The sequence below is a fragment of the Bombina bombina genome, chromosome 6, assembly GCF_027579735.1.
Source record: "Bombina bombina isolate aBomBom1 chromosome 6, aBomBom1.pri, whole genome shotgun sequence".
NCBI lineage: Eukaryota > Metazoa > Chordata > Amphibia > Anura > Bombinatoridae > Bombina > Bombina bombina.
This window is the reverse complement of record NC_069504.1, coordinates 890617027-890644549: the sequence shown is the minus strand read 5'-3', so window position 1 is coordinate 890644549 and position 27523 is coordinate 890617027. Positions and strand designations below refer to the sequence as shown.

The following is a 27523-nucleotide window of genomic DNA, read 5'->3' as shown; positions in this document are numbered from 1 at the left end:
ATAGTATTTTGGTACAATATATATTTAGGCGCTAGCACTGCTTCTCTCCTCAAAATCTGTTGTTTTTTAAAATATTAAAATATAATAGTTGGTGACTTATTAATTGTTGGCCTATTTTTGGCAATAGAAATTTAACTTAATCTGGACTTGTTAGCGGTCTTTGGTAAATTGTGTGGCGGTATTAGACTAATAGTAAATATACGGGCGAATCTATATGTATGACTTTATGCTTATTTTAGCCACGCCGTTAAGCACTACTGTTCTCGCTCTCATTTAGATATTCTATATAACCGTGGATTATCATATAGTCACCTTATTATATAAATTGATATACTATAGATACTGAATAATTGACACTTTGGGGTCCTTTCCCCGAATTGGAGAGTTTGCAGTGTAAAAAATATTTTTTATTTTTATCTTTCTATTTTAATATTTGTGTCCTATTCCAGCTTAATGGTGGCATGGTCCACAATACCTTTTAATATTATTTAATAAATGCTATGTTTTAATTGAATCATAAAACATTTACGTACACACTCCACCTAATTGTACTTTGGTAATACAACTCTAAAGTGTGCAGAATAATGTTTCTGTTCTTTTCTTTATTTTAAAACAATATATATTTATACCTACAGTATATATAGAGATGATTATATACAGGTATAGATATATACAGATACAGAATATCTATTAAGAAATACTTAGACATATTCTGCTATGTGCAGAGAATTGTAATGTATAATATTTACAGTAAATGCATAGTTAAAACCTTTATTAAATAAATATGAATATTGCATAAATATGCATTTACATATGCGTTTGATTGGGAAGCTTGGGGGTGGAGTTTAAAGTGATGGTAAATTCACTTCCATAACTTCACATAGTATGAAAACTCTTCTCCTAACTAGGTTTATTGATATGCTTATTTTGTTCCAATGTCAAATCTACTTTTAATACTGAGCGTTTTTGTTTTTGCGTTAACTGCTACGCTATTTGTGCAACATAAACGATGAGGCTACTTACAGTATGTTAACAGTAAGCAGCCTCACTGTTTATGTTGCGCAAATAGCGTAGCAGTTGCGTTTGCGCAGTTCAACTTCCAGCATGAGTTCCAAGCACAGGAGCGTGCTGTTATTAACTTATATGGGGCGCATGGTGAGGCTCTGATTGGCTGAAAGAGCTGCCAGTCAAAGAAGCCTAAGGGAAAATTATTCAGAGAGGCTGCATTGAATAAGGTAACGGAGCCTGACAAAAACTCTCAGTATTAAAAGTAGATTTGACATTGGAACAAAATAAGCATATCAATATGCTAGTTAGGAGAAGAGTTTTCATACTATGTGAAGTTATGGAAGTGAATTTACCCTCACTTTAAGTGGCCTGTGGTAATAGCCCAGCAGCTCAGAGTCAGAATTAATTTAATGTAGATAAGGAAGTTTGTGTAGTCTGATGTAATGCAGTCTTGGGATTGGTTGGGTGGTCTGTGGGCATCAGTTGGTCATTTCTGTACTAGAATTGAAAAAACAGAACTACCATCCTCTCAGCTGTCCCGATTGCTGCAGGATTTTTGCAGATTCCCTGTCAGAGCAAATGTCCCAGTTTCTAGGAACTACCCAGGCTCCATCCATGACAAGTCCTAATTCTGTTCAGCTCATCAACAACACATTCACAACCACAACCTTCAGGCCATGGTTCCGCCCACTAAACATCAGTGGCCCTTTTCCCACAATTCCCTCTCGCCTCCCTGTCCAGGAAAGCCTCCAGAAAATATTAGGAGGTATGGAACTGTTGTGAGCTCTGTATAAGCAGTTGGTGTTCTAGTAAAAGTGCTGCATAATACGGTTATGGGTTAAGCACAAACATTATGCAAACTGGTAAAATGACCCCAGACAAAAAAAAACACAGATTTAGCAAACTGAGGCCTGGAGCTATAGATAGGACAATACTGTTAACTTATTTTTCTTTCCAAGCGTCAGAGAATTAATGCTGAGGGTTAACTAATCTATAAAGGGCTCAAGAGTGTGTGTTAATATACAAAAGGAATAAATATTTTGCATTACATTTCATATTGTTGAGGGTAAATCTCTCAAAAGTCAATCATTCAACTGTGATTCTATGCACCCTATTCACTAAAACTCAAAGATCTCTCCATTCTTTAGCCAATGAGCTGCGTAGAACAGAATAAGAATTTATGCAGCTATAGTGGCTGGAAAGAACGAGTTTTTGGCTAATGTCGCCCAGCATCATATTATTTTCACAAGAACGTCAAAGGTTTTGCATAGCAACCACTAATCTAACCAATATCTCAAATGCAGAACTCACCATGACTAATGCTTAACCTTGTGGTATAATTTGTATTTCGTCTGGAACTAATTGCTCTTTACTATCTCAGCAATTCCATTTTGTTTTAAATATAATTATCCTAAAATTATTTTTCCTACATTTGCCATATATTTTTACTAAAGTTCTCTACGGTGCTGGATAAAACTCTCATCTCCCACAAAGTATTTTAGAGAAGAGTGAACAGTACAATATAACTGTCCCGTATAATGCACATCCTCATTGTATACCACAACATACATCCTGTCTGTTTTAACTCATTAACATCTACTCACATAAAGGGGCCACAAGCTAAGCGCAAATCAATGCTCCCGCTTGAAAGTTAATTGCGCTAGAAGTAAGATTTTTGCGCTCGTCAGGTAGGTAAACTGTCTTCACTCTAGCGGTAACCAAACTCAAAATCGGCAAAAATTTGAAGTTAGAATATTGCACGCACGTTCACGTAATCCCCCATAGAAGTCAACGGAGAAAAAAAAAGTGAAAAAAATCATAATACCCCACTCTCGCACTAACCTGATCATATATTCTCATTTGCACTAATCCAACATGAAAATATTAATATTTTATATGTCATTGTTCTTTACATAGCAAAATATGTCCTATTTATTCATAAATACATATTTCTATATATATCTATACCTATATATAGATTTATATATATATATATATATATATATATATATACACATATATATACATATATATATACATATATATATATATATACACACACACACACACACACACACACACAGATATACTGTATATAGGAATATCTATTTAGAAATACACAGAACATATTCTGCTATGTGAAGAACATTGCAATTCGAAATATTTACACTAAATACATAGTTAAAACCTTTATTAAAAATTAATATAGCATAAATATGCTTTTACATTTTTCATCTACTTCACGGCAAAGGGCTCCAATGAACTTATATATATGTTTATATGTGTATATATGTCTGTAAATACATATATACACATGTAAATACATAAATATATATGTACATACACACACATATATATATATATATATATATACACAAACATCATTAGACACGTATATGTATGTATGTATCTCAATGTTAAAGCCCTTTGCCTGCTATTTTTTTCTAAAACACCTGAGACCTCATATCTTTAAGCCCTTATAACTTTTGTGTGCAATATTTTTTTGTAATAATTTTTAGTAGATGGTGTTATTATAATGAGTGTATGTGTACTTTGTAATGTATTTTGGATGTGTTTTGTGCAACTTTTATGTTTTGTGAAACAGTTAACACCAGAGCTCTGAAGTCACGGTAATCATTCTAGTGCTTACTTTCAACTTGTAATACTAGCGGTTAGCCTGATGAGCGCAAACCCTTGCGATATACCCTTATCACTCGGGCGCAAACCCTTGCGCTCCACTTATAATCTAGCCTAAAGTGTCTATCATGATTTTGAAATACTTACTACCAGGATGTTATTCAATATAAACTATTGTGCACATACAGACCCTGAAATAAAATTCCTCTGTAATATCACCAAACTTTACAGAAGTGTTTTCTGTTATACCAAACATTAAATACAGGTTTTGTAATTCAATTCTAATTTATCGTATCAAGTTATTTAAGCAGGACCTGAGCTTCTTCTGGGCTACATTAAAAGTGGTGCACTAACATTAGCGTGCACGCGATATTGAAATATCTCGCCTGTGCTAACTTGCGCGCACATTAGAAGTTCAAAGTAAAGTTAAATTTGTGCTCTTAGGGTTAGCACGACACATCCTGACATAAAGGGTTAGGGCTAAATAAAAAGTTGCACCAAACACAACATAAATACATTAAAATAAAGTGTTACACTCATATATACACTATCTAATATAAAAAAAAACAATTTATGCTTACCTGATAAATTTATTTCTCTTGTAGTGTATTCAGTCCACGGATCATCCATTACTTATGGGATATATTCCCTTCCCAACAGGAAGTTGCAAGAGGATCACCCCCAGCAAAGCTGCTATATAGCTCCTCCCCTCACATGTCATATCCAGTCATTCGACCGAAAACAAGACAAGAAAGGAGAAACCATAGGGTGCAGTGGTGACTGAAGTTTTAATTAAAATTTAGATCTGCCTTAAAAAGACAGGGCGGGTCGTGGACTGAATACACTACAAGAGAAATAAATTTATCAGGTAAGCATAAATTATGTTTTCTCTTGTTAAGTGTATTCAGTCCACGGATCATCCATTACTTATGGGATACCAATACCAAGGCTAAAGTACACGGATGATGGGAGGGACAAGGCAGGAACTTAAACGGAAGGAACCACTGCCTGTAGAACCTTTCTCCCAAAAACAGCCTCAGAAGAAGCAAAAGTGTCAAATTTGTAAAATTTTGAAAAGGTGTGAAGCGAAGACCAAGTCGCAGCCTTGCAAATCTGTTCAACAGAGGCCTCATTCTTAAAGGCCCAGGTGGAAGCCACAGCTCTAGTGGAATGAGCTGTAATTCTTTCAGGAGGCTGCTGTCCAGCAGTCTCATAGGCTAAACATATTATGCTACGAAACCAAAAGGAAAGAGAGGTTGTCGAAGCTTTTTGACTTCTCCTCTGTCCAGAGTAAACGACAAACAGGGAAGAAGTTTGACGAAAATCTTTAGTTGCCTGTAAATAGAACTTCAGGGCACGGACTACGTCTAGATTATGCAAAAGTTGTTCCTTCTTTGAAGAAGGATTAGGACATAATGATGGAACAACAATCTCCTGATTGATATTCCTGTTAGAAACTACCTTAGGTAAAAACCCAGGTTTAGTACGCAGAACTACCTTGTCTGAATGGAAAATCAGATAAGGAGAATCACAATGTAAGGCAGATAACTCTGAGACTCTTCGAGCCGAGGAAATAGCCATCAAAAACAGAACTTTCCAAGATAAAAGTTTGATATCAATGGAATGAAGGGGTTCAAACGGAACCCCTTGAAGAACTTTAAGAACCAAGTTTAAGCTCCACGGAGGAGCAACAGTCTTAAACACAGGCTTAATCCTAGCCAAAGCCTGACAAAAAGCCTGGACGTCTGGAACTTCTGCCAGACGCTTGTGAAAGAGAATAGACAGCAGAAATCTGTCCCTTTAACGAACTAGCAGATAAGCCCTTTTCTAAACCCTCTTGTAGAAAGGACAATATCCTGGGAATCCTAACCTTACTCCATGAGTAACTCTTGGATTCGCACCAATATAAATATTTACGCCATATCTTATGGTAGATTTTTCTGGTAACAGGCTTCCGTGCCTGTATTAAGGTATCAATAACTGACTCCGAGAAGCCACGCTTTGACAGGATCAAGCGTTCAATCTCCATGCAGTCAGCCTCAGAGAAATTAGATTTGGATGGTTGAAAGGACCTTGTATTAGAAGGTCCTGCCTCAGAGGCAGAGACCATGGTGGACAGGACGACATGTCCACTAGGTCTGCATACCAGGTCCTGCGTGGCCACGCAGGCACTACCAGAATCACCGATGCTCTCTCCTGTTTGATCTTGGCAATCAGTCGAGGCAGCAGCGGAAACGGTGGAAACACATAAGCCATGTTGAAAACCCAAGGGGCTGCTAGGGCATCTATCAGCGCTGCTCCCGGGTCCCTGGACCTGGATCCGTAACGAGGAAGCTTTGCGTTCTGGCGAGACGCCATGAGATCCAGTTCTGGTTTGCCCCAACGATGAACCAGCTGAACGAACACCTCCGGATGAAGTTCCCACGCCCCCGGATGAAAAGTCTGGCGACTTAGAAAGTCCGCCTCCCAGTTCTCCACGCCTGGGATGTAAATCGCTGACAGGTGGCAAGAGTGAGACTCTGCCCAGCGAATTATCCTTGAGACTTCTAACATCGCTAGGGAACTCCTGGTTCCCCCTTGATGGTTGATGTAAGCCACAGTCGTGATGTTGTCCGACTGAAATCTGATGAACCTCAGTGTTGCTAACTCAGGCCAAGCTAGAAGAGCATTGAATATTGCTCTTAACTCCAGAATATTTATTGGGAGGAGTTTCTCCTCCTGAGTCCACGATCCCTGAGCCTTCAGGGAGTTCCAGACTGCGCCCCAACCTAGAAGGCTGGCATCTGTTGTTACAATCGTCTAATCTGGCCTGCGAAAGGTCATACCCTTGGACAGATGGACCCGAGAAACCCACCAGAGAAGAAAATCTCTGGTCTCTTGATCCAGATTTAGTAGAGGGGACAAATCTGAGTAATCCCCATTACACTGACTTAGCATGCATAATTGCAGCGGTCTGAGCCACTGACGGGCGTGGAATGGAATGAAGGACACGGCAAGCATTTAGAATTTTTGATAACCTGGACTCCGTCAGGTAAATTTTCATCTCTACAGAATCTATAAGAGTCCCTAAGAAGGAGACTCTTGTGAGTGGTAAGAGAGAACTCTTTTCCACGTTCACCTTCCACCCATGCGACCTCAGAAATGCCAGAACCATTTCTGTATGAGACTTGGCAATTTGAAAACTTGACGCCTGTATCAGAATGTCGTCTAGATACGGAGCTACCGCTATGCCTTGCGGTCTTAGAACCGCCAGAAGTGAGCCCAGAACCTTTGTAAAAATTCTCGGGGACGTAGCTAACCCGAAGGGAAGAGCTACAAACTGGTAATGCCTGTCTAGAAAGGCAAATCTTAGGTACCGATAATGATCTTTGTGAATCGGTATGTGAAGGTAGGCATCCTTTAAGTCCACTGTGGTCATGTACTGACCCTCTTGGATCATGGGTAGGATGGTTCGAATAGTTTCCATTTTGAATGATGGAACTCTTAGGAATTTGTTTAAGATCTTTAGATCCAAGATTGGTCTGAAGGTTCCCTCTTTCTTGGGGACCACAAACAGATTTGAGTAAAATCCTTGCCCTTGTTCCGTCCGCGGGACAGGGTGGATCACCCCCATTACTAGGAGGTCTTGTACACAGCGTAGGAATGCCTTTTTCTTTATCTGGTTTTCTGATAACCTTGATAGATGGAATCTCCCTCGAGGAGGAGAAGCTTTGAAGTCCAGAAGATATCCCTGAGATATGATCTCCAACGCCCAGGGATCCTGGACATCTCTTGCCCACGCCTGGGCGAAGAGAGAAAGTCTGCCCCCCACTAGATCCGTTTCCGGACAGGGGGCCATCCCTTCATGCTTGCCCTTGTTCCAGGACTGGTTAGTTTTCCAGGCCTGTCTGTAACGAGCAACAGTTCCTTCCTGTTTTGGAGCGGAGGAAGTTGATGCTGCTCCTGCCTTGAAGTTTCGAAAGGCACGAAAATTAGACTGTTTGGCCTTTGATTTGGCCCTGTCCTGAGGAAGAGTATGACCCTTACCTCCAGTAATGTCAGCGATAATTTCTTTCAAACCGGGCCCGAATAAGGTCTGCCCCTTGAAATGAATATTAAGCAATTTAGATTTAGAAGTCACGTCAGCTGACCAGGATTTATGCCATAGCGCTCTGCGCGCCTGGATGGCGAATCCGGAGTTCTTAGCCGTTAGTTTAGTTAAATGTACAATGGCATCAGAAACAAATGCATTAGCTAGCTTAAGTGCTTTAAGCTTGTCCATAATTTCATCCAATGGAGCTGTGTGAATGGCCTCTTCTAGAGACTCAAACCAGAAAGCCGCAGCAGCAGTTACAGGAGCAATGCATGCAAGGGGCTGTAAGATAAAACCTTGTTGAACAAACATTTTCTTAAGGTAACCTTCTAGTTTTTTTATCCATTGGATCCGAAAAAGCACAACTATCCTCCACCAGGATAGTGGTACGCTTTGCTAAAGTAGAAACTGCTCCCTCCACCTTAGGGACCGTCTGCCATAAGTCCCGTGTAGTGGCGTCTATTGGAAACATTTTCCTAAATATAGGAGGTGGGGAAAAGGGCACACCGGGTCTATCCCACTCCTTGCTAATAATTTCTGTAAGCCTTTTAGGTATAGGAAAAACGTCAGTACACACCGGCACCGCATAGTATCTATCCAGCCTACATAATTTCTCTGGAATTGCAACTGTGTTACAGTCATTCAGAGCCGCTAAAACCTCCCCTAGCAACACACGGAGGTTCTCAAGCTTAAATTTAAAATTAGAGATCTCTGAATCCGGTTTCCCTGGATCAGATCCGTCACCCACAGAATGAAGCTCTCCGTCCTCATGTTCTGCAAACTGTGACGCAGTATCGGACATGGCTCTCACAGCACCGGCACGCTCTGTCCTTATCCCAGAGCTATCGCGCTTGCCTCTTAATTCTGGAAATTTAGATAATACTTCTGTCAGGGTATTATTCATAATAGTAGCCATGTCCAGTAAAGTGATTGCTATGGGCGTCTCTGATGTACTTGGCACCACAATATCACGCGCCTCCTGAGCGGGAGGCAAAGGTACTGACACGTGAGGAGAGTTAGTCGGCATAACTTCCCCCTCGTTGTCTGGTGATAATTCTTTAACAGATAAAGACTGACCTTTATTATTTAAAGTGAAATCAATACATTTAGTACACATATTTCTATGGGGCTCCACACCGGCCTTCAAACATAGTGAACAAACAGATTCATCTGTGTCAGACATGTTTAAACATACTAGTAATGAGACTAGCAAGCTTGGAAAACACTTTAAAATAAATTTACAAGCAATATAAAAAAAACGCTACTGCGCCTTTAAGAAGCACAAAAAAATTGTCTCAGTTGAAATAACAATGAACCAAATCAGTTATAGCAACCAAATTTTCACAGTAAATGTATTAAGTTAGCAGAGCATTGCACCCATTTGCAAATGGATGATTAACCCCTTAATACCCAAAACGGATAATCAATAGAGAAAAAAACGTTTTTAACACAGTCAAACACACTGTCACAGGTCTGCTGTGACTGATTACCTCCCTCAAAATGACTTTTGAAGTCCCTTGAGCTCTCTAGAGACGTCCTGGATCATGCAGGAAGAAGCAGGAAGACTGAGACTGAATTTTTACTACGCAAAAAAGCGCTAAAATAGGCCCCTCCCACTCATTATTACAACAGTGGGAAGCCTCAGTTACTGTCTCTATGCAGAAATATAAGTCAGCCATGTGGAAAAAATCATGCCCCAATAAGTTTTATCACCAATGTACCTCAAAAAACGATTAAACATGCCAGCAAACGTTTTTAAACATCATTTTTTTAACAGAGTATGTATCTCTATTGATAAGCCTGATACCAGTCACTTCTACTGCATTTAACGCTTATTACATTACTTCGGTATTAGCAGCATTTTCTTAGTCAAATTCCATTCCTTAGAAAATTACTTTACTGCACATACATTAATCAGCCTGATACCAGTCGCTTCACTGCATTTAAGGCTTTACTTACATTACTTCGGTATCAGCAGTATTTTCTTAGTCAATTCCATTCCTTAGAAAAATATTTTACTGCACATACCTTATTTGCAGGAGACCTCGCACGCTATTCCCTTTCTGAAGTTACCCCACTCCTCAGAATGTGCGAGAACAGCCAGTGGATCTTAGTTACTTCTGCTAAGATCATAGAAAACGCAGGCAGATTCTTCTTCCAAATACTGCCTGAGAAAAAAACAGCACACTCCGGTGCCATTTAAAAATAACAAACTTTTGATTGAAGAAATAATTAAGTATAAAACACCACACTACTCTCACGACCTCCATCTATGTTGAGGGTTGCAAGAGAATGACTGGATATGACATGTGAGGGGAGGAGCTATATAGCAGCTCTGCTGGGGGTGATCCTCTTGCAACTTCCTGTTGGGAAGGGAATATATCCCATAAGTAATGGATGATCCGTGGACTGAATACACTTAACAAGAGAAATATGAATATTAATAAAATTAATTATAAGGGTTAAAAGATATATGGTATATAACAAGGTATTTGAATGGAAAGGGCTATAATGGATGTATACATACATATATACACTTGTCTAAATATGTGTATGTTTGTATATACTGTATGTATATGTGTATACATGTGTATTTATGTTTATATGTGCATACATGTATGTATGTACATATATACACTTATATACACACACACGTGTACACATACATACGTATGTATATATACTTTGGAGCCCTTTCCACTCAAACACCTGAAAACATGAAAAATTATTTTTATGCAATTTTAATATTGTGTTTTACAGTGTATGTTTTGTAAATATTTTACATTCAAATGTTCGTCACATAGAAAAAACAGAATTTATGCTTACCTGATAAATTACTTTCTCCAACGGTGTGTCCGGTCCACGGCGTCATCCTTACTTGTGGGAATATCTCTTCCCCAACAGGAAATGGCAAAGAGTCCCAGCAAAGCTGGCCATATAGTCCCTCCTAGGCTCCGCCCACCCCAGTCATTCGACCGACGGACAGGAGGAAAAAAATAGGAGAAACCATATGGTACCGTGGTGACTGTAGTTAGAGAAAATAATTCATCAGACCTGATTAAAAAACCAGGGCGGGCCGTGGACCGGACACACCGTTGGAGAAAGTAATTTATCAGGTAAGCATAAATTCTATTTTCTCCAACATTGGTGTGTCCGGTCCACGGCGTCATCCTTACTTGAGGGAACCAATACCAAAGCTTTAGGACACGGATGAAGGGAGGGAGAAAATCAGGTCACCTAAACGGAAGGCACCACGGCTTGCAAAACCTTTCTCCCAAAAATAGCCTCCGAAGAAGCAAAAGTATCAAATTTGTAAAATTTGGCAAAAGTGTGCAGTGAAGACCAAGTCGCTGCCTTACATATCTGATCAACAGAAGCCTCGTTCTTGAAGGCCCATGTGGAAGCCACAGCCCTAGATGAGTGAGCTGTGATTCTTTCAGGAGGCTGCCGTCCGGCAGTCTCGTAAGCCAATCGGATGATGCTTTTAAGCCAAAAAGAAAGAGAGGTAGAAGTCGCTTTTTGTCCTCTCCTTTTACCAGAGAAGATGTTTGTCTGAAATCTTTTGTAGCTTCTAAATAGAATTTTAGAGCACGGACTACGTCCAAATTGTGTAACAAACGTTCCTTCTTTGAAACTGGATTCAGACACAAAGAAGGTACAACTATCTCCTGGTTAATATTTTTGTTAGAAACAACCTTTGGAAGAAAACCAGGCATAGTATGCAAAACCACCTTATCTGCATGGAACACCAGATAGGGCGGAGTACACTACAGAGCAGATAACTCTGAAACTCTTCTAGCAGAAGAAATAGCAACCAAAAACAAAACTTTCCAAGATAACAACTTAATATCTATGGAATGTAGAGGTTCAAACGGAACCCCTTGAAGAACTGAAAGAACTAAATTTAAACTCCAGGGAGGAGTCAAAGGTCTGTAAACAGGCTTGATCCTAACCAGAGCCTGAACAAATGCCTGAACATCTGGCATAGCTGCCAGTCGTTTGTGTAGTAAGACAGATAAAGCAGAAATCTGTCCCTTTAGAGAACTCGCAGATAATCCTTTATCCAAACCTTCTTGCAGAAAGGAAAGAATCTTAGGAATTTTAATCTTATTCCAAGGTAATCCCTTGGATTCACACCAGCAGATATATCTTTTCCATATCTTATGGTAAATCTTTCTAGTTACCGGTTTTCTGGCCTGAACCAGAGTATCAATCACAGAATCTGAAAACCCACGCTTTGATAGAATCAAGCGTTCAATCTCCAAGCCGTCAGCTGGAGGGAGACCAGATTTGGATGTTCGAATGGACCCTGAACAAGAAGGTCCTGTCTCAAAGGTAGCTTCCATGGTGGAACCGATGACATATTCACCAGGTCTGCTATCAAGATCACCGAGGCCCTCTCCTGTTTGATCCTGGCTACCAGCCTGGGAATGAGAGGAAACGGTGGAAACACATAAGCTAGGTTGAAGGTCCAAGGCGCTACTAGTGCATCCACTAGAGTCGCCTTGGGATCCCTGGATCTGGACCCGTAGCAAGGGACTTTGAAGTTCTGACGAGACGCCATCAGATCCATGTCTGGAATGCCCCATAGTTGCGTCAACTGGGCAAAGATCTCCGGGTGGAGTTCCCACTCCCCCGGATGGAATGTCTGACGACTCAAATAATCCGCTTCCCAGTTTTCCACACCTGGAATGTGGATCGCAGATAGGTGGCAGGAGTGATTCACCGCCCATTGTATTATTTTGGTCACTTCTTTCATCGCCTGGGAACTCCTTGTTCCCCCCTGATGATTGAGATACGCAACAGTCTACATGTTGTCTGATTGGAATCTTATGAATCTGGCCTTTGCTAGCTGAGGCCAAGCCTTGAGAGCATTGAATATCGCTCTTAGTTCCAGAATGTTTATCGGGAGAAGAGACTCTTCCCGAGACCACAGTCCCTGAGCTTTCAGGGATTCCCAGACCGCGCCCCAGCCCACTAGGCTGGCGTCGGTCGTGACTATGACCCACTCTGGACTGCGGAAGCTCATTCCCTGGGATAGGTGATCCTGGGTTAGCCACCAACGGAGTGAGTCTCTGGTCTTCTGATCTACTTGAATCACTGGAGACAAGTCTGCATAATCCCCATTCCACTGTTTCAGCATGCACAGTTGTAATGGTCTTAGATGAATTCGCGCAAAAGGAACTATGTCCATTGCCGCAACCATCAACCCTACTACTTCCATGCACTGAGCTATGGAAGGACGTGGAACAGAATGAAGAACTTGACAAGCGCTTAGAAGTTTTGACTTTCTGACATCTGTCAGAAAGATCTTCATTTCTAAGGAATCTATTATTGTTCCCAAGAAGGGAACTCTGGTTGACGGAGACAGAGAACTTTTTTCTATGTTCACCTTCCATCCGTGAGATCTGAGAAAGGCCAGAACGATGTCTGTATGAGCCTTTGATTTTGAAAGGGACGACGCTTGTATTAGAATGTCGTCCAAGTATGGTACTACTGCAATGCCCCTCGGTCTTAGAACCGCTAGAAGGGACCCGAGTACCTTTGTGAAAATCCTTGGAGCTGTGGCTAATCCGAATGGGAGGGCCACAAACTGGTAATGTTTGTCCAGAAAGGCGAACCTCAGGAACTGATGATGTTCTTTGTGGATAGGAATATGTAGGTACGCATCCTTTAGATCCACGGTAGTCATAAATTGACCTTCCTGGATAGTGGGTAGAATCGTTCGAATGGTTTCCATTTTGAACGATGGTACCCTGAGAAATTTGTTTAGGATCTTTAAATCCAGAATTGGTCTGAAGGTTCCCTCTTTTTTGGGAACTACGAACAGATTTGAGTAAAATCCCATTCCTTGTTCCGTTATTGGAACGGGGTGTATCACTCCCATCTTTAACAGGTCTTCTACACAATGTAAGAACGCCTGTCTCTTTATTTGGTTTGAGGATAAGTGAGACATGTGGGACCTTCCCCTTGGGGGTAGTCCCTTGAATTCCAAAAGATAACCCTGAGAAACTATTTCTAGCGTCCAGGGATCCTGAACATCTCTTGCCCAAGCCTGAGCAAAGAGAGAGAGTCTGCCCCCCACTAGATCCGGTCCCGGATCGGGGGCTACTCCTTCATGCTGTTTTGTTAGCAGCGGCAGGCTTCTTGGCCTGCTTACCCTTGTTTCAGCCTTGCATCGGTTTCCAGGCTGGTTTGGACTGTGAGGTATTACCCTCTTGCTTAGAGGATGCAGAATTAGAGCCCGGTCCGTTCCTGAAATTACGAAAGGAACGAAAATTAGACTTATTCTTGGCCTTGAAAGGCCTATCTTGTGGAAGGGCGTGGCCCTTTCCCCCAGTGATGTCTGAGATAATCTCTTTCAATTCTGGCCCAAAGAGAGTTTTACCTTTGAAAGAGATGTTAAGCAATTTTGTCTTGGATGATACATCCGCTGACCAAGACTTTAGCCAAAGCGCTCTGCGCGCCACAATTGCAAACCCTGAATTTTTCGCCGCTAATCTAGCTAATTGCAAAGCGGCATCTAAAATAAAAGAGTTAGCCAACTTAAGTGCGTGAACTCTGTCCATAACCTCCTCATACGGAGTCTCTCTACTGAGCGACTTTTCTAGTTCCTCGAACCAGAACCACGCTGCTGTAGTGACGGGAACAATGCACGAAATGGGTTGTAGAAGGTAACCCTGCTGTACAAAAATCTTTTTAAGCAAACCTTCCAATTTTTTATCCATAGGATCTTTGAAAGCACAACTATCCTCGATAGGGATAGTAGTTCGCTTGTTTAGAGTAGAAACTGCCCCCTCGACCTTAGGGACTGTCTGCCATAAGTCCTTTCTGGGGTCGACCATAGGAAATAATTTCTTAAATATAGGTGGGGGAACAAAAGGTATGCCGGGCTTCTCCCACTCCTTATTCACTATGTCCGCCACCCGCTTGGGTATAGGAAAAGCGTCGGGGTGCACCGGAACCTCTAGAAACTTGTCCATCTTACATAATTTCTCTGGAATGACCAAGTTGTCACAATCATCCAGAGTAGATAACACCTCCTAAAGCAGTGCGCGGAGATGTTCTAATTTAAATTTAAATGTCACAACATCAGGTTCAGCTTGTTGAGAAATTTTTCCTGAATCTGAAATTTCCCCATCTGACAAAACCTCCCTCATGGCCACTTCAGATTGGTGTGAGGGTATGACAGAACAATTATCATCAGCGCCCTCCTGCTCTTCAGTGTTTAAAACAGAGCAATCGCGCTTTCTCTGATATGCAGGCATTTTGGATAAAATATTTGCTATGGAGTTATCCATTACAGCCGTCAATTGTTGCATGGTAATAAGCATTGGCGCGCTAGATGTACTAGGGGCCTCCTGCGTGGGCAAAACTGGTGTAGACACAGTAGGGGATGATGTAGTATCATGTCTACTCCCCTCATCTGAGGAATCATCTTGGGCAATTTCATTATCTGTGGCAGTACTGTCCTTACTTTGTTTGGACGCTATGGCACAATTATCACACAATTTTGAGTGGGGAGACACACTTGGCTTTCACACATATAGAACATAGCTTATCTGAAGGCACAGACATGTTAAATAGGCTTAAACTTGTCAATAAAGCACAAAAAACGTTTTAAAACAAAACCGTTACTGTCTCTTTAAATTTTAAACAGAGCACACTTTATTACTGAATATGTGAAAAAGTATGAAGGAATTGTTCAAAATTTACCAAAAAAAAAAGCCTTAAGAGTATTGCATACCAATTTTCAGAGCTTTAACCCTTAAAATAACGGAACCGGAGCCGTTTACAAATTTAACCCCTATACAGTCCCAGCTACAGCCTTTGCTGTGACTTTACCAAGCCCAGAGGGGAATACGATACCAAATGACGCCTTCTAGAAACTTTTCCAACTACTTTCTGGTCCTCACATATGCATCTGCATGTCTTGCTCTCAAAAACAACTGCGCAGTAATGGCGCGAAAATGAGGCTCAGCCTACAACTGGGAAGGCCCTCCCTGACTGGAAAAGGTGTCTAACACAGTGCCTGCCGTTAAAAAGTTTATGTGTGAATTATCAGCATAAACATGTATATAGTGTCCAAATAAAGCAATCGATTTAGCCCATAAAAGTGTCTACCAGTTTTATAGCCCATATTAAGCCCTTTATTCTTTTTGAGACTAAGAAAATGGCTTACCGGTCCCCATGAGGGGAAATGACAGCCTTCCAGCATTACACAGTCTTGTTAGAAATATGGCTAGTCATACCTTAAGCAGAAAAGTCTGCTAACTGTTTCCCCCAACTGAAGTTACTTCATCTCAACAGTCCTATGTGGAAACAGCAATCGATTTTAGTTACTGTCTGCTAAAATCATCTTCCTCTCACAAACAGAATTCTTCATCCTTTTCTGTTTCAGAGTAAATAGTACATACCAGCACTATTTTAAAATAACAAACTCTTGATAGTAGAATAAAAAACTACAACTAAACACCACAAACTCTTAACCATCTCCGTGAAGATGTTGCCTGTGCAACGGCAAAGAGAATGACTGGGGTGGGCGGAGCCTAGGAGGGACTATATGGCCAGCTTTGCTGGGACTCTTTGCCATTTCCTGTTGGGGAAGAGATATTCCCACAAGTAAGGATGACGCCGTGGACCGGACACACCAATGTTGGAGAAAATGTTCTATGTATTTTTAAATAGATATTCCTATATATATATATATATACACATATATATATATATATATATACACACACACAAACACACACATATATATATATATATATATTATATATATTTATATTTAGGCATAGATATATATTTTTCCAAAAATACATGAGCTATATATAGATTTATACATTTTCTTCTATGTGAAGAACATTGGAATGTAAAATATTCATAACTACCTTCAGGTTAATACTGCAGGTTTAACTCCTGTTGGGTTAGTGCGCAAGCGTTAAGCGTTAGTTTTTTTTCCAGTTTGTGCTCTCCATTGAAGTCTATGAAGAAGAAGTTTGCGTGGACAGAATATCCAAAGTCCTAAATTTAGCGGGAGTTGGCTTTAGCTTGCACGCAAAATTTTACTTTCAACTTGTAATACACGTGCTAACCTGGGCGCATTAAAAGTTTACTTCTGGCTGTGTTTGCGTGCAAAGTACTATACTATAATCTATACTATACTGTAATCTATACTATAATCTATACTGTAATCTATACTATACTGTAATCTAGAAACAGAGAGATTAGGAATTTCATCCCTACTGAGAAGTCCCTCAAATAATTTTTAAAAGGTAAATTTTAGCTTGTGAGCAGTTTATCTCACTACACGAGGCCCTAAATATAAAGGAGAAACAGCTAGATTTCTCTGCATGCCAGCAAGTGTCAAATATGTGTAACCAAATATCCTATAAACTATAATAAATCTTAGACCTCAATTTTTATGTTGAGGTGTAGTAGAGTCAATTAAAACACTATGTAGCATGCTTTATGGGGTTAAAAAGTATAGAGACATGAAGGACAACTACGTAATAAAATGAAAAGGACAATTCACCCCCCCTGCAGGATATTTTGGGGGGATTTTAACTTTGGATTATGTAGCCTTTCCTTACACAGAACAACAATTATAGAATTTGAAAGGGTAAGCAGATTTATTTAATAAAAGCTTTTCAAAATCATATTTAAAATTTGATGGAAAGCAGCTAAACAGTTTTGGTTATAGGTTAAAGTAAGGGTTAAGATTATTGGTATAGTTAGGTTTTAAGGTTAAAGGTAAGGGTTAAAGTTAGGTGTATCTTTAGGGGTTGGGATAGAGATAGGCATTGATTACCCCCCTAGCCTGCCAGAAGATGCTGCAAGATACAGCAAAATAACACTGTATATTGCACAACTCTCTTACAGCTTATTTTAATGTGCTCTTTGGGATATAGATTTTATACAAACCATGGTTATATACTGACTTTTAGCATGGTGTCTTTAGGAGAGTGCTGAGATAATTCACGCAGCGCACAAACAAAATGGCGGCTGGAACCACAGTACTGTCGTCCACCATCAGTCATTACAGAGGAGAGCTTGACCAGCTGATATAAAGGGAGAAAAAACATAAAAACTTTGTCCGTTGTATGCAAACACCCCTCCATTAGCTTCCAGATGTTTTTTATTTTTATTTCTGTTAAACTCTCCCACAGATATTAATCACATGTTTAATGATAAGCCTTGATTTCTCTTACCTTGGGTGTAAACCCTATATATTCCCTCCCACGATTTAATAGCAATCCCATTCCTACTGTCTCAATTATTTTACAAACATTTTGGCTCTCACTTTTTCGAGACGAGACTCCAAATCAGATACTTCACACTCCACCTCTTCCATTGCCGCCCTGAAAATAGAAATATTAGATAATACCAAGACCATAGACACAGAAATATATAGCGATACTGATCTTAAAATCAAGCTTGTAAATAAACAATATGTCCAGGTTTTGTCACAAGGTCTTAGGGCAGGGCTTGCAAACCCTTATATGTAGTGATCCACATCTCCTTATATCTCCTTATAGAATAGAAAGTAGCTGACTCCTCAATATTCTTGCTTGTTCCTAACTTTGTTACCACGATGACAAGTGGGATGCAGGGAATAACCTCAACATATTTAGGGCTAGATTACAAGTGGAGTGCTATCTTTTGTGTGGGAACACTTTTGGCTTTTTACAGGCTTTGTGAGTACGTGGTAAATAGCGTGCATATTACAAGTTTAAAGTAAACCGCTAATCACCATTTACACTCGTTGGTTTAGAGCGGCTTGAGAGCTCGTGTAAAGGGTAGGGGAAGAAAAAAGTTTAATTAAACACAACATAAATACACTTAAAAGTACAGTTACAGTCATATAAACACTTTCTGATAAAAACTAAATTAATGCTTACCTGATAAATTTATTTCTTCTATGGTAAGACGAGTCCACGGATTCATCCATTACTTGTGGGATATTATCCTTCCCTACAGGAAGTGGCAAAGAGCACCACAGCAGAGCTGTCTATATAGCTCCTCCCTTAGCACCACCCCCCAGTCATTCGACCGAAGGTACAGGAAGAAAAAGGAGAAACTACAAGGTGCAAAATAAATCAAAAAATATAATCTGTCTTAAAATGATAGGGCGGGCCGTGGACTCGTCTTACCATAGAAGAAATCAATTTATCAGGTAAGCATAAATTTAGTTTTCTTCTATAAAGGTAAGACGAGTCCACGGATTCATCCAGTACTTGTGGGATACAATACCAAAGCTACAGGACACGGATGAACAGGAGGGACAAGACAGATGGTTAAACAGAAGGCACCACTGCCTGAACAACTTTTCTCCCAAAAACAGCCTCCGAAGAAGCAAAGGTATCAAATTTGTAAAATTTGGAAAAGGTATGAAGCGAAGACCAAGTCGCAGCCTTACAAATCTGTTCAACAGAAGCATAATTTTTAAAAGCCCATGTGGAAGCCACCGCTCTAGTAGAGTGAGCTGTAATTCTTTCAGGAGGCTGCTGTCCAGCAGTCTCGTATGCCAAACGGATGATGCTTTTTAGCCAAAAGGCAAGAGAGGTAGCCGTAGCTTTTTGACCTCTACGTTTTCCAGAATAGACAACAAACAAAGAAGATGTTTGACGAAAATCTTTGGCCGCTTGCAAGTAAAACTTTAAAGCACGAACCACGTCCAAGTTATGCAATAGACGCTCCTTCTTAGAGGAAGGATTAGGACACAGAGAAGGAACAACAATTTCCTGATTAATATTCTTATTAGAAACAACCTTAGGAAGGAATCCAGGTTTGGTACGCAGAACCACCTTATCAGCATGGAAAACAAGATAAGGCGAGTCGCATTGTAATGCAGATAGTTCAGAAACTCTTCGAACCGAAGAGATAGCAACTAAAAACAGAACTTTCCAAGATAGAAGCTTAATATCTATGGAATGCATAGGTTCAAACGGAACCCCTTGAAGAACTTTAAGAACTAAATTCAAACTCCATGGCGGAGCAACAGGTTTAAACACAGGCTTGATTCTAACTAAAGCCTGACAGAACGACTGAACGTCTGGAACATCTGCCAGACGTTTGTGCAGTAGAATTGATAAAGCAGATATCTGTCCCTTTAAGGAACTAGCCGATAGCCCCTTCTCCAATCCTTCTTGGAGAAAGGACAAAATCCTAGGAATCCTGATCTTACTCCATGGGTAGCCCTTGGATTCGCACCAATAAAGATATTTACGCCATATCTTATGATAAATTTTCCTGGTGACAGGCTTTCGAGCCTGAATCAAGGTATCTATGACCGACTCAGAGAACCCCCGCTTGGATAAGATCAAGCGTTCAATCTCAATCTCAGAGAAACTAGATTTGGATGCTGGAATGGACCTTGAATCAGAAGGTCCCGTCTCAGTGGCAGAGACCATGGTGGAAGAGATGGCATGTCCACCAGGTCTGCATACCAAGTCCTGCTTGGCCACGCAGGTGCTATCAAAATCACTGAAGCTCTCTCCGGTTTGATTCTGGCAATCAAACGAGGAAGGAGAGGAAATGGTGGAAACACATAAGCCAGGTCGAACGACCAGGGTACTACCAGAGCATCTATCAGTACTGCCTGGGGATCCCTTGACCTGGACCCGTAACGAGGAAGTTTGGCATTCTGACGAGACGCCATCAGCTCCAATTCTGGTGTGCCCCATTGCTGAATCAATTGTGCAAACACCTCTGGATGGAGTTCCCATCCACACTGACGACTTAGAAAATCCGCTTCCCAGTTCTCCACTCCTGGGATATAGATTGCTGACAGATGGCAAGAGTGAGTCTCTGCCCATCAAATTATTTTGGTAACATCTATAATCGCTAGAGAACTCTTTGTTCCCCCCTGATGATTGATATATGCTACAGTCGTGATATTGTCCGACTGGAATCTTATGAATCTGGCCGAAGCCAGCTGAGGCCACGCCTGAAGTGCATTGAATATCGCTCTCAGTTCTAGAATATTGATCGGGAGGAGAACCTCCTCCTGAGTCCACACACCCTGTGCTTTCAGGGAGTTCCAGACTGCACCCCAGCCCAATAGGCTGGCGTCCGTCGTCACTATGACCCATGCTGGCCTGCGGAAACACATTCCCTGGGACAGATGATCCTGTGACAACCACCAAAGAAGAGAGTCTTTGGTCTCTTGATCCAGATTTATCTGAGGCGATAAATCCGCATAATCCCCATTCCACTGTTTGAGCATGCATAGCTGCAGTGGCCTGAGATGCAAACGAGCAAACGGAATTATGTCCATTGCCGCTACCATTAGTCCGATTACTTCCATACACTGAGCCACTGACGGCCGAGGAATGGAATGAAGAGCTCGGCAGGTGGTTAAAATCTTTGATTTCTTGACCTCTGTCAGAAAAAGTTTCATGTCCACCGAATCTATCAGAGTTCCCAGGAATGGAACTCTTGTGAGAGGGATAAGTGAACTCTTTTTTACGTTCATCTTCCACCCGTGAGATCTTAGAAAAGCCAACACTATGTCCGTGTGAGATTTGGCTAGTTGGTAAGTTGACGCCTGGATTAAGATATCGTCCAAATAAGGCGCCACACCTATGCCCAGCGGCCTTAGAACCGCCAGAAGGGACCCTAGCACCTTTGTGAAAATTCTGGGAGCCGTGGCCAACCCAAAGGGAAGAGCCACAAACTGGTAATGCTTGTCCAGAAAGGCAAACCTGAGGAACTGGTAATGATCTTTGTGGATAGGAATGTGTAGATACACATCCTTTAAGTCCACAGTGGCAAAATAGTCCGAATGGTCTCCATCTTGAAGGATGGGGAATTTGTTTAGGATCTTGAGATCCAGAATTGGTCTGAAAGTTCCTTCTTTTTTGGGAACCACAAACAGATTGGAGTAGAACCCTTGCCCCTGTTCTGTTTCCGGAACTGGGCAGATCACTCCCATGGAATATAGGTTTTCTACACAGCGTAAGAACGCCTCTCTTTTTGTCTGGTTTACAGACAATTGAGAAAGATGGAATCTCCCCCTTGGGGGAGAATCTTTGAAATCTAGAGGGTACCCCTGGGTTACTATTTCTAAAGCCCAGGAATCCTGAACGTCTCTTGCCCAAGCCTGAGTGAAGAGAGAAAGTCTGCCCCCTACTAGATCCGGTCCCGGATTGGGGGCTACCCCTTCATGCTGTCTTGATGGCTTCTTGGCCTGTTTACCCTTGTTCCAAGTCTGGTTAGGTCTCCAGACTGACTTGGATTGAGCAAGATTCCCCTCTTGCTTTGCGGCAGGGGAAGAGGAAGAGGGACCACCTTTGAAGTTTCGAAAGGAACGAAAATTATTTTGTTTGGTCCTCATCTTATTCGTCTTATCCTGAGGAAGGGCATGGCCTTTCCCTCCAGTGATGTCTGAAATGATCCCTTTCAGTTCAGGCCCGAATAGGGTCTTACCCTTGAAAGGGATGGCTAAAAGCTTAGCCTTTGATGACACATCAGCAGACCAGGACTTAAGCCATACCGCTCTACGCGCTAAAATGGCAAAACCTGAATTCTTCGCCGCTAATTTAGCCGCATCTGTAATGAAAGAATTAGCTAGCTTGAGAGCCCTAATTCTATCCAGAATATCCTCTAACGGAGTCTCAACTTCCAGAGCCTCGAACCAAAAGGACGCTGCAGTAGTTACAGTACTATAGGTTGGAGAAGAAAACCTTGATGAACAAATATTTTCTTCAGGAGACCCTCTAATTTTTTATCCATAGGATCTTTAAAAGCACATCTGTCCTCAATAGGTATAGTTGTACGATTAGCCAGTGTAGAAATAGCTCCCTCCACCTTAGGGACCATCTGCCACGAGTCCCGCACGGTGTCTGATATGGGAAACATTTTCTTAAAAGTAGGAGGGGGAGCAAACGGAATACCTGGTCAATCCCACTCCTTAGAAACAATTTTCGAAATCCTCTTAGGGACTGGAAAAACATCAGTGTAGGCAGGAACCTCTAGGAATCTGTCCATTTTACACAATTTCTCTGGAACTACAATAGGGTCACAATTATCCAGAGTCACTAAAACCTCCCTGAGCAATAAGCGTAGGTGTTCTAGTTTAAATTTAAAAGCCGTCATATCTGAATCTGTCTGAGGGAACATATTTCCTAAGTCAGAAATCTCTCCCTCAGCCAGCAAATCCCTCACTTCAGAACATTGTGAGGGTACATCGGATATAGCTAATAAGGCGTCAGAAGGCTCAGCGTTTGTTCTCACACCAGACCTGCTGCGCTTCCCTTGCAACCCAGGCAGCTTAGATAAAACCTCTGTGAGGGTAGTATTCATAACTGCGGCCATATCTTGCAGGGTGAAAGAATTAGATGCACTAGAAGTACTTGGCGTCGCTTGTGCGGGCGTTAACGGTTGTGACACTTGGGGAGAATTAGATGGCATAACCTGATTCTCTTCTGACTGAGAATCATCCTGCAACATTCTTTTAGTAGCTAAAATATGTTCTTTACAATTTATAGACCTTTCAGTGCATGAGGGACACATTCTAAGTGGAGGTTCCACAATGGCTTCTAAACATATTGAACATTGACTTTCCTCAATGTCAGACATGTTGAACAGGCTAGTAATGACCACAAACAAGCATGAAAACACTTTATTTAGTGAAAAAAATAAGAATCTTAAAAAACGGTACTGCGCCTTTAAGAGAAAAAAAGCATACACGTTCTGCAAAACAGCCTAAACATGCACCAAATTTCTTAAAATTTTGTATGTAGACACACTATAAGTAGTTAAGATTGCACAAGAATTTTTTTTAATAATTAACCCCTTAATTACCAAACCGGATCGAAAATAGGCCCAGATCCGGAAAAAAAAACCTCAGCACCTTGCCACAGCCCTGCTGTGGCCCTACCTGCCCTCAGGGATTGACAGTGTGGGGTAAAAGCTTCAATTTGGCCCAAAACATACACCAGGGCCCTCAGAAGTTAGAGCTTGCTGCTTGGTGACTAACTGTAGGCCCCGCCCATCTCACTCGATGTTTCCTCAGCCTTTTATAACTAGCCATGTGGGTTCTAAAACCCTAAAGTTAAGCCATGTGTGCCCAAATAAAGTTGCCCAAAACGTTCCTTGCCCACAAAAAAACGTTAAGGCACTCCCTTCAAAAAAACGTTTGCTTACAAACATTTGTCATTCAGTGTCAACCATATATGAAATAGGCCCCATATGCAAGCTAAGTAATGCCCTTCTTTTAGCTCTAGGATTACTGCTTACCCTTACCCTCCTGGGTATAATGTCAGCCTTTCTGAAATACACAGTCTCTCCAGAAAAAAAAAATAATATATATATATATATATATATATGTGTGTGTGTGTGCACATTCATATTTACGCATATAAACACATACATATATAGAAATGTATACACACATACAAATATTTAAACATATATATATTGTGAAAGAGCTAAGGGTATTGTGTACAATGGAATATATGTTTCCCCACAAATTATGCAATGCTGTTGGTGGTATTGAAAATATATTATGTAATATATTAAAGTTGTGTGGCTTTTCCACTCCACAGTTTGGATGTGGCAGAGATACTTTATTCTGTAAAGTAAGCACCATTGTGCAATGATTTATTTTGTTCTTTTATTTATGTTAAAACTATATTCCTGCAAATTGTCTCTGTATAAACAGGTCAAGGCTTTTACATCTAATCCAGTGTGTTTGGAGTGTTTATCTTCTGTGAAAACTGCATGTCAAAGCTATTCCCGGGACAAAATACCTAAGGAGACTGTTATTTTATTCACATTTCGTGGAGTATACGGCAGCACACTGAACTGGTGCTAAGTCAGAAAGTAAATACAGGTGCGCTGATTAAGCAGCTGGCAGCTACACAAGCGGAGGCTCATAGTTTGCTGAGAGAGGAGCAGCCACTCATGCCATGTATCAAGAAATCCAGAGCCTGTCTGAGAGGCTGTCTGGGAGTGCGGCAGGAGCTCCCAGAGTATTTGGCGTGAGTAATTACCTGCAACAGATGGGGGCTACAGACGATGTAGAGGCTTATCTGATGACATTTGAGCAAACCGCTGAGAGGCAAGGCTGGCCTGTGGGCGAGTTTTCTTGCACCATTCCATGAGTGAAGAACCACAGAAAGCTTACTATGATTTGGGTTCAGAGCAAAGATTATAAAAAAGTTAAAAGTAGAAATCTTGGCGCGGGAGTGACAAAGGCCGTTTGTGCCCAGGGGTTTCATGCCCAGAATTACAGCAAGGTTAGGACAGTTAGGTCTCAGATGTTTGACTTGATACATCTTGCCATGAAATGGCTGAAGACCGAGACCAATTCACCTGATTTTTGTTTTAGAGCTGCTCATGATGGATCGAATCCTGAGGAGCTTATCAATTGCCTTTTGCCAGGGGGTGAGTCAGGGTGACCCCCAAACAATTGATCAGCTGGTGGAATTTGTGGAGAGATACGTTGCAGCAGGGGACCTGTTACATTACTCCATCCAAGAGACCCCCCTGGAGCCTGAAGTTCCAGAGCCCTACTAATCTGTTAAGACTGTTCGAGGGAGGAGGGGGTCTAGCAATGAGCCGGGGGATCCTAGTGATTTTTCTTGGAGAGACTCAAAAGTGACTAAGTCTGCTATAAAATGTTTTAAATTCAAAGAGACTGGGCATACAGCTCAGAACTGTCCTAATGACTTTGAAGCATTGGAATGTAGGTCTGCAACTAATGATTATTTTCATAATCGAATAATTATTTTTTCGATCAATCGACTAATCGGATTAAAAAGAAATTCCTATATTTTAAAAAAAAAATCCACATACTGAGTGCTATAAATATAAACTTCAGACTAAAACTTTTTTTTTTTTAATCAAGCAAAAAAAAAAAAAAAAAAACTTTCAAAAGAGGTAGAGCTACAAAAAGGTAGACTATCACTGTTTAGAACATTCTGTTATTCATTCTCTCAGAAACTTTGCATTCAAATGCAAAAATGTCAACATGTTCATATGCTCCTGGCTGAGGTTGGCTCTTTTTTTGCAAGCTATTTTGCCTGCAGCAGAGAAGAGGCGCTCAGATGGTGTTGAGGTGCCTGAGATGCATATAGGGTTTTGTCAAAATCACCAAGGTAGGATATTTATCTTTGTTAACTCTCCACCAATGCAAGGGGCCTCTTACCAAAGTAAGCCTGGACGTTATTCCAACATAAAAATATCTTGAAATATCTATATGCAATGGTAAATAACCAGCTATAAGGTTAGGGAAAAAATATCTAGTCCACACTTAAAATAACAGATATATAGGGAACATAAACCTCTTTCCTGATATGATATTTTTGTGGGAATCTTATACACAGAAAATACTCAACTCTTGAATAAGTCACTCATAACTAAGGTTTTAATCCCCTTCACTGGTATACATGCAGATAATACTTAGCTATCCATAATATATAATGTTAATTTGTATAATTTTACTGCATGGGTAACATATCTATTACAGAATGGGTGTGATAAATGATTTTAGATCTAGAGAAATGTAAGAATATATATTTAACCACACTGACTCCATTTTGTTTCAGCATTATATTTCATTATAATATGGTTATTATGATGCTGTGAGAACATATGCTGACATTAGATTTTAGTTTCATATGCAACAATTGTGTCTCAAGAATGACCTTGCTATGTCCTTGGAGATGCGCCCAGATACACGGTTATCTAAAACTGTTAGTTTCACAGTGAACTCCTTATTCCTCCATATTTCTATTATTTTTTATTGTGCTTCTTTGTTCTAACATATGCTGTGTAGAATGGTGCGATTATGATACGTCATTTGTTTAACCTCATATACAGGTATACCTCACTTTATAGCGCTTCGCTAATACAGCGCTTTTTGGAGCTGAAGTTTAACCTCCAAGTATTTTGAAACAGTGTTGTAATCTTTGTGAGATTGCGAGAAAAGTGACTGGCACCATTTTGTTATGCTTAGTTCACTCTGTTTACAGCATTACAGTGCTATCTGTGTCTCAGTGCTATAGTCTGGCAAATTTTACTGCAGTAATTGTCACTATTTTACAGGTACAGTATTTATTGAATACTAATTGAATAAATGTGCTGTGTGAGTGTTAAACTAAACATAGCACTATTGTACCTCTAATATATGTTAGTTCAAACATGTTTTCAAGTTTTTAAACACATTGGCAAGTGAAAAGAAAGCTAAAACTGCCTTGTTTCACTTTAAGACGGTTTTCACTTTATAGCGGGGCTCCGGTCCGGTATGAGCGGAGTATACCTGTACTGTAACCATTTTCTATAAAAGTATGTGATACCTTATAATAAACAGAACTGTGAATACACTTTACTTGCTGAATGTCTAAATGCTGTTTCCCGAGATCTTGCGAAGTAACCCATTCAGTTCAAGGTGAAGGTGTAGAATACTGCTAAGTGTCAAGTGATTCCCCCGGTTATAAAATAACGCCTAACAATTCTGGTGTCTGAGCATGGGATTCACACAGGGGTAAGTAGATAAGTGTTTTTATTCTGCTTTTCCCTCTGTGAATCTGAACCCACAGTCTAACCAGCATTAGTGATATATACAGGGTTAAAGTCCCTTTATAAGGGGTTAAACTCCCCTGGACAGGTTTAAGTCCTGCCGTTAAGCGTGGGTTTGCGTAGGTTTGAGTCCTAGCGCAAGTTATAGCGAAAATTATAGCGTGAGCTATTAAGTCTCACCTAATTTGTTTTGCGATAATGGAAGTTAAAGGGACAGTCTAGTCCAAAATAAACTTTTATGATTCAGATAGGGCATGTCATTTTAAACAATTTTCC

At 40.7% G+C, this 27523-nt stretch overlaps 1 protein-coding gene across 2 annotated transcripts in view; it reads right to left on the bottom strand.

Moving 5' to 3' along the window:
• Positions 1 to 27523, bottom strand: part of ACAP1 (ArfGAP with coiled-coil, ankyrin repeat and PH domains 1) — a 229932-nt gene that overhangs the window by 130045 nt on the left and 72364 nt on the right. For both annotated transcript variants that reach the window (XM_053718448.1, XM_053718449.1), the window contains 2 exons: positions 18024 to 18081; positions 17662 to 17781 (listed from right to left, as the gene is read on the bottom strand). In XM_053718448.1, coding sequence (XP_053574423.1) covers positions 17662 to 17781; positions 18024 to 18081 — 178 coding nt within the window. The remainder of the gene's footprint in view (positions 1 to 17661; positions 17782 to 18023; positions 18082 to 27523) is intronic.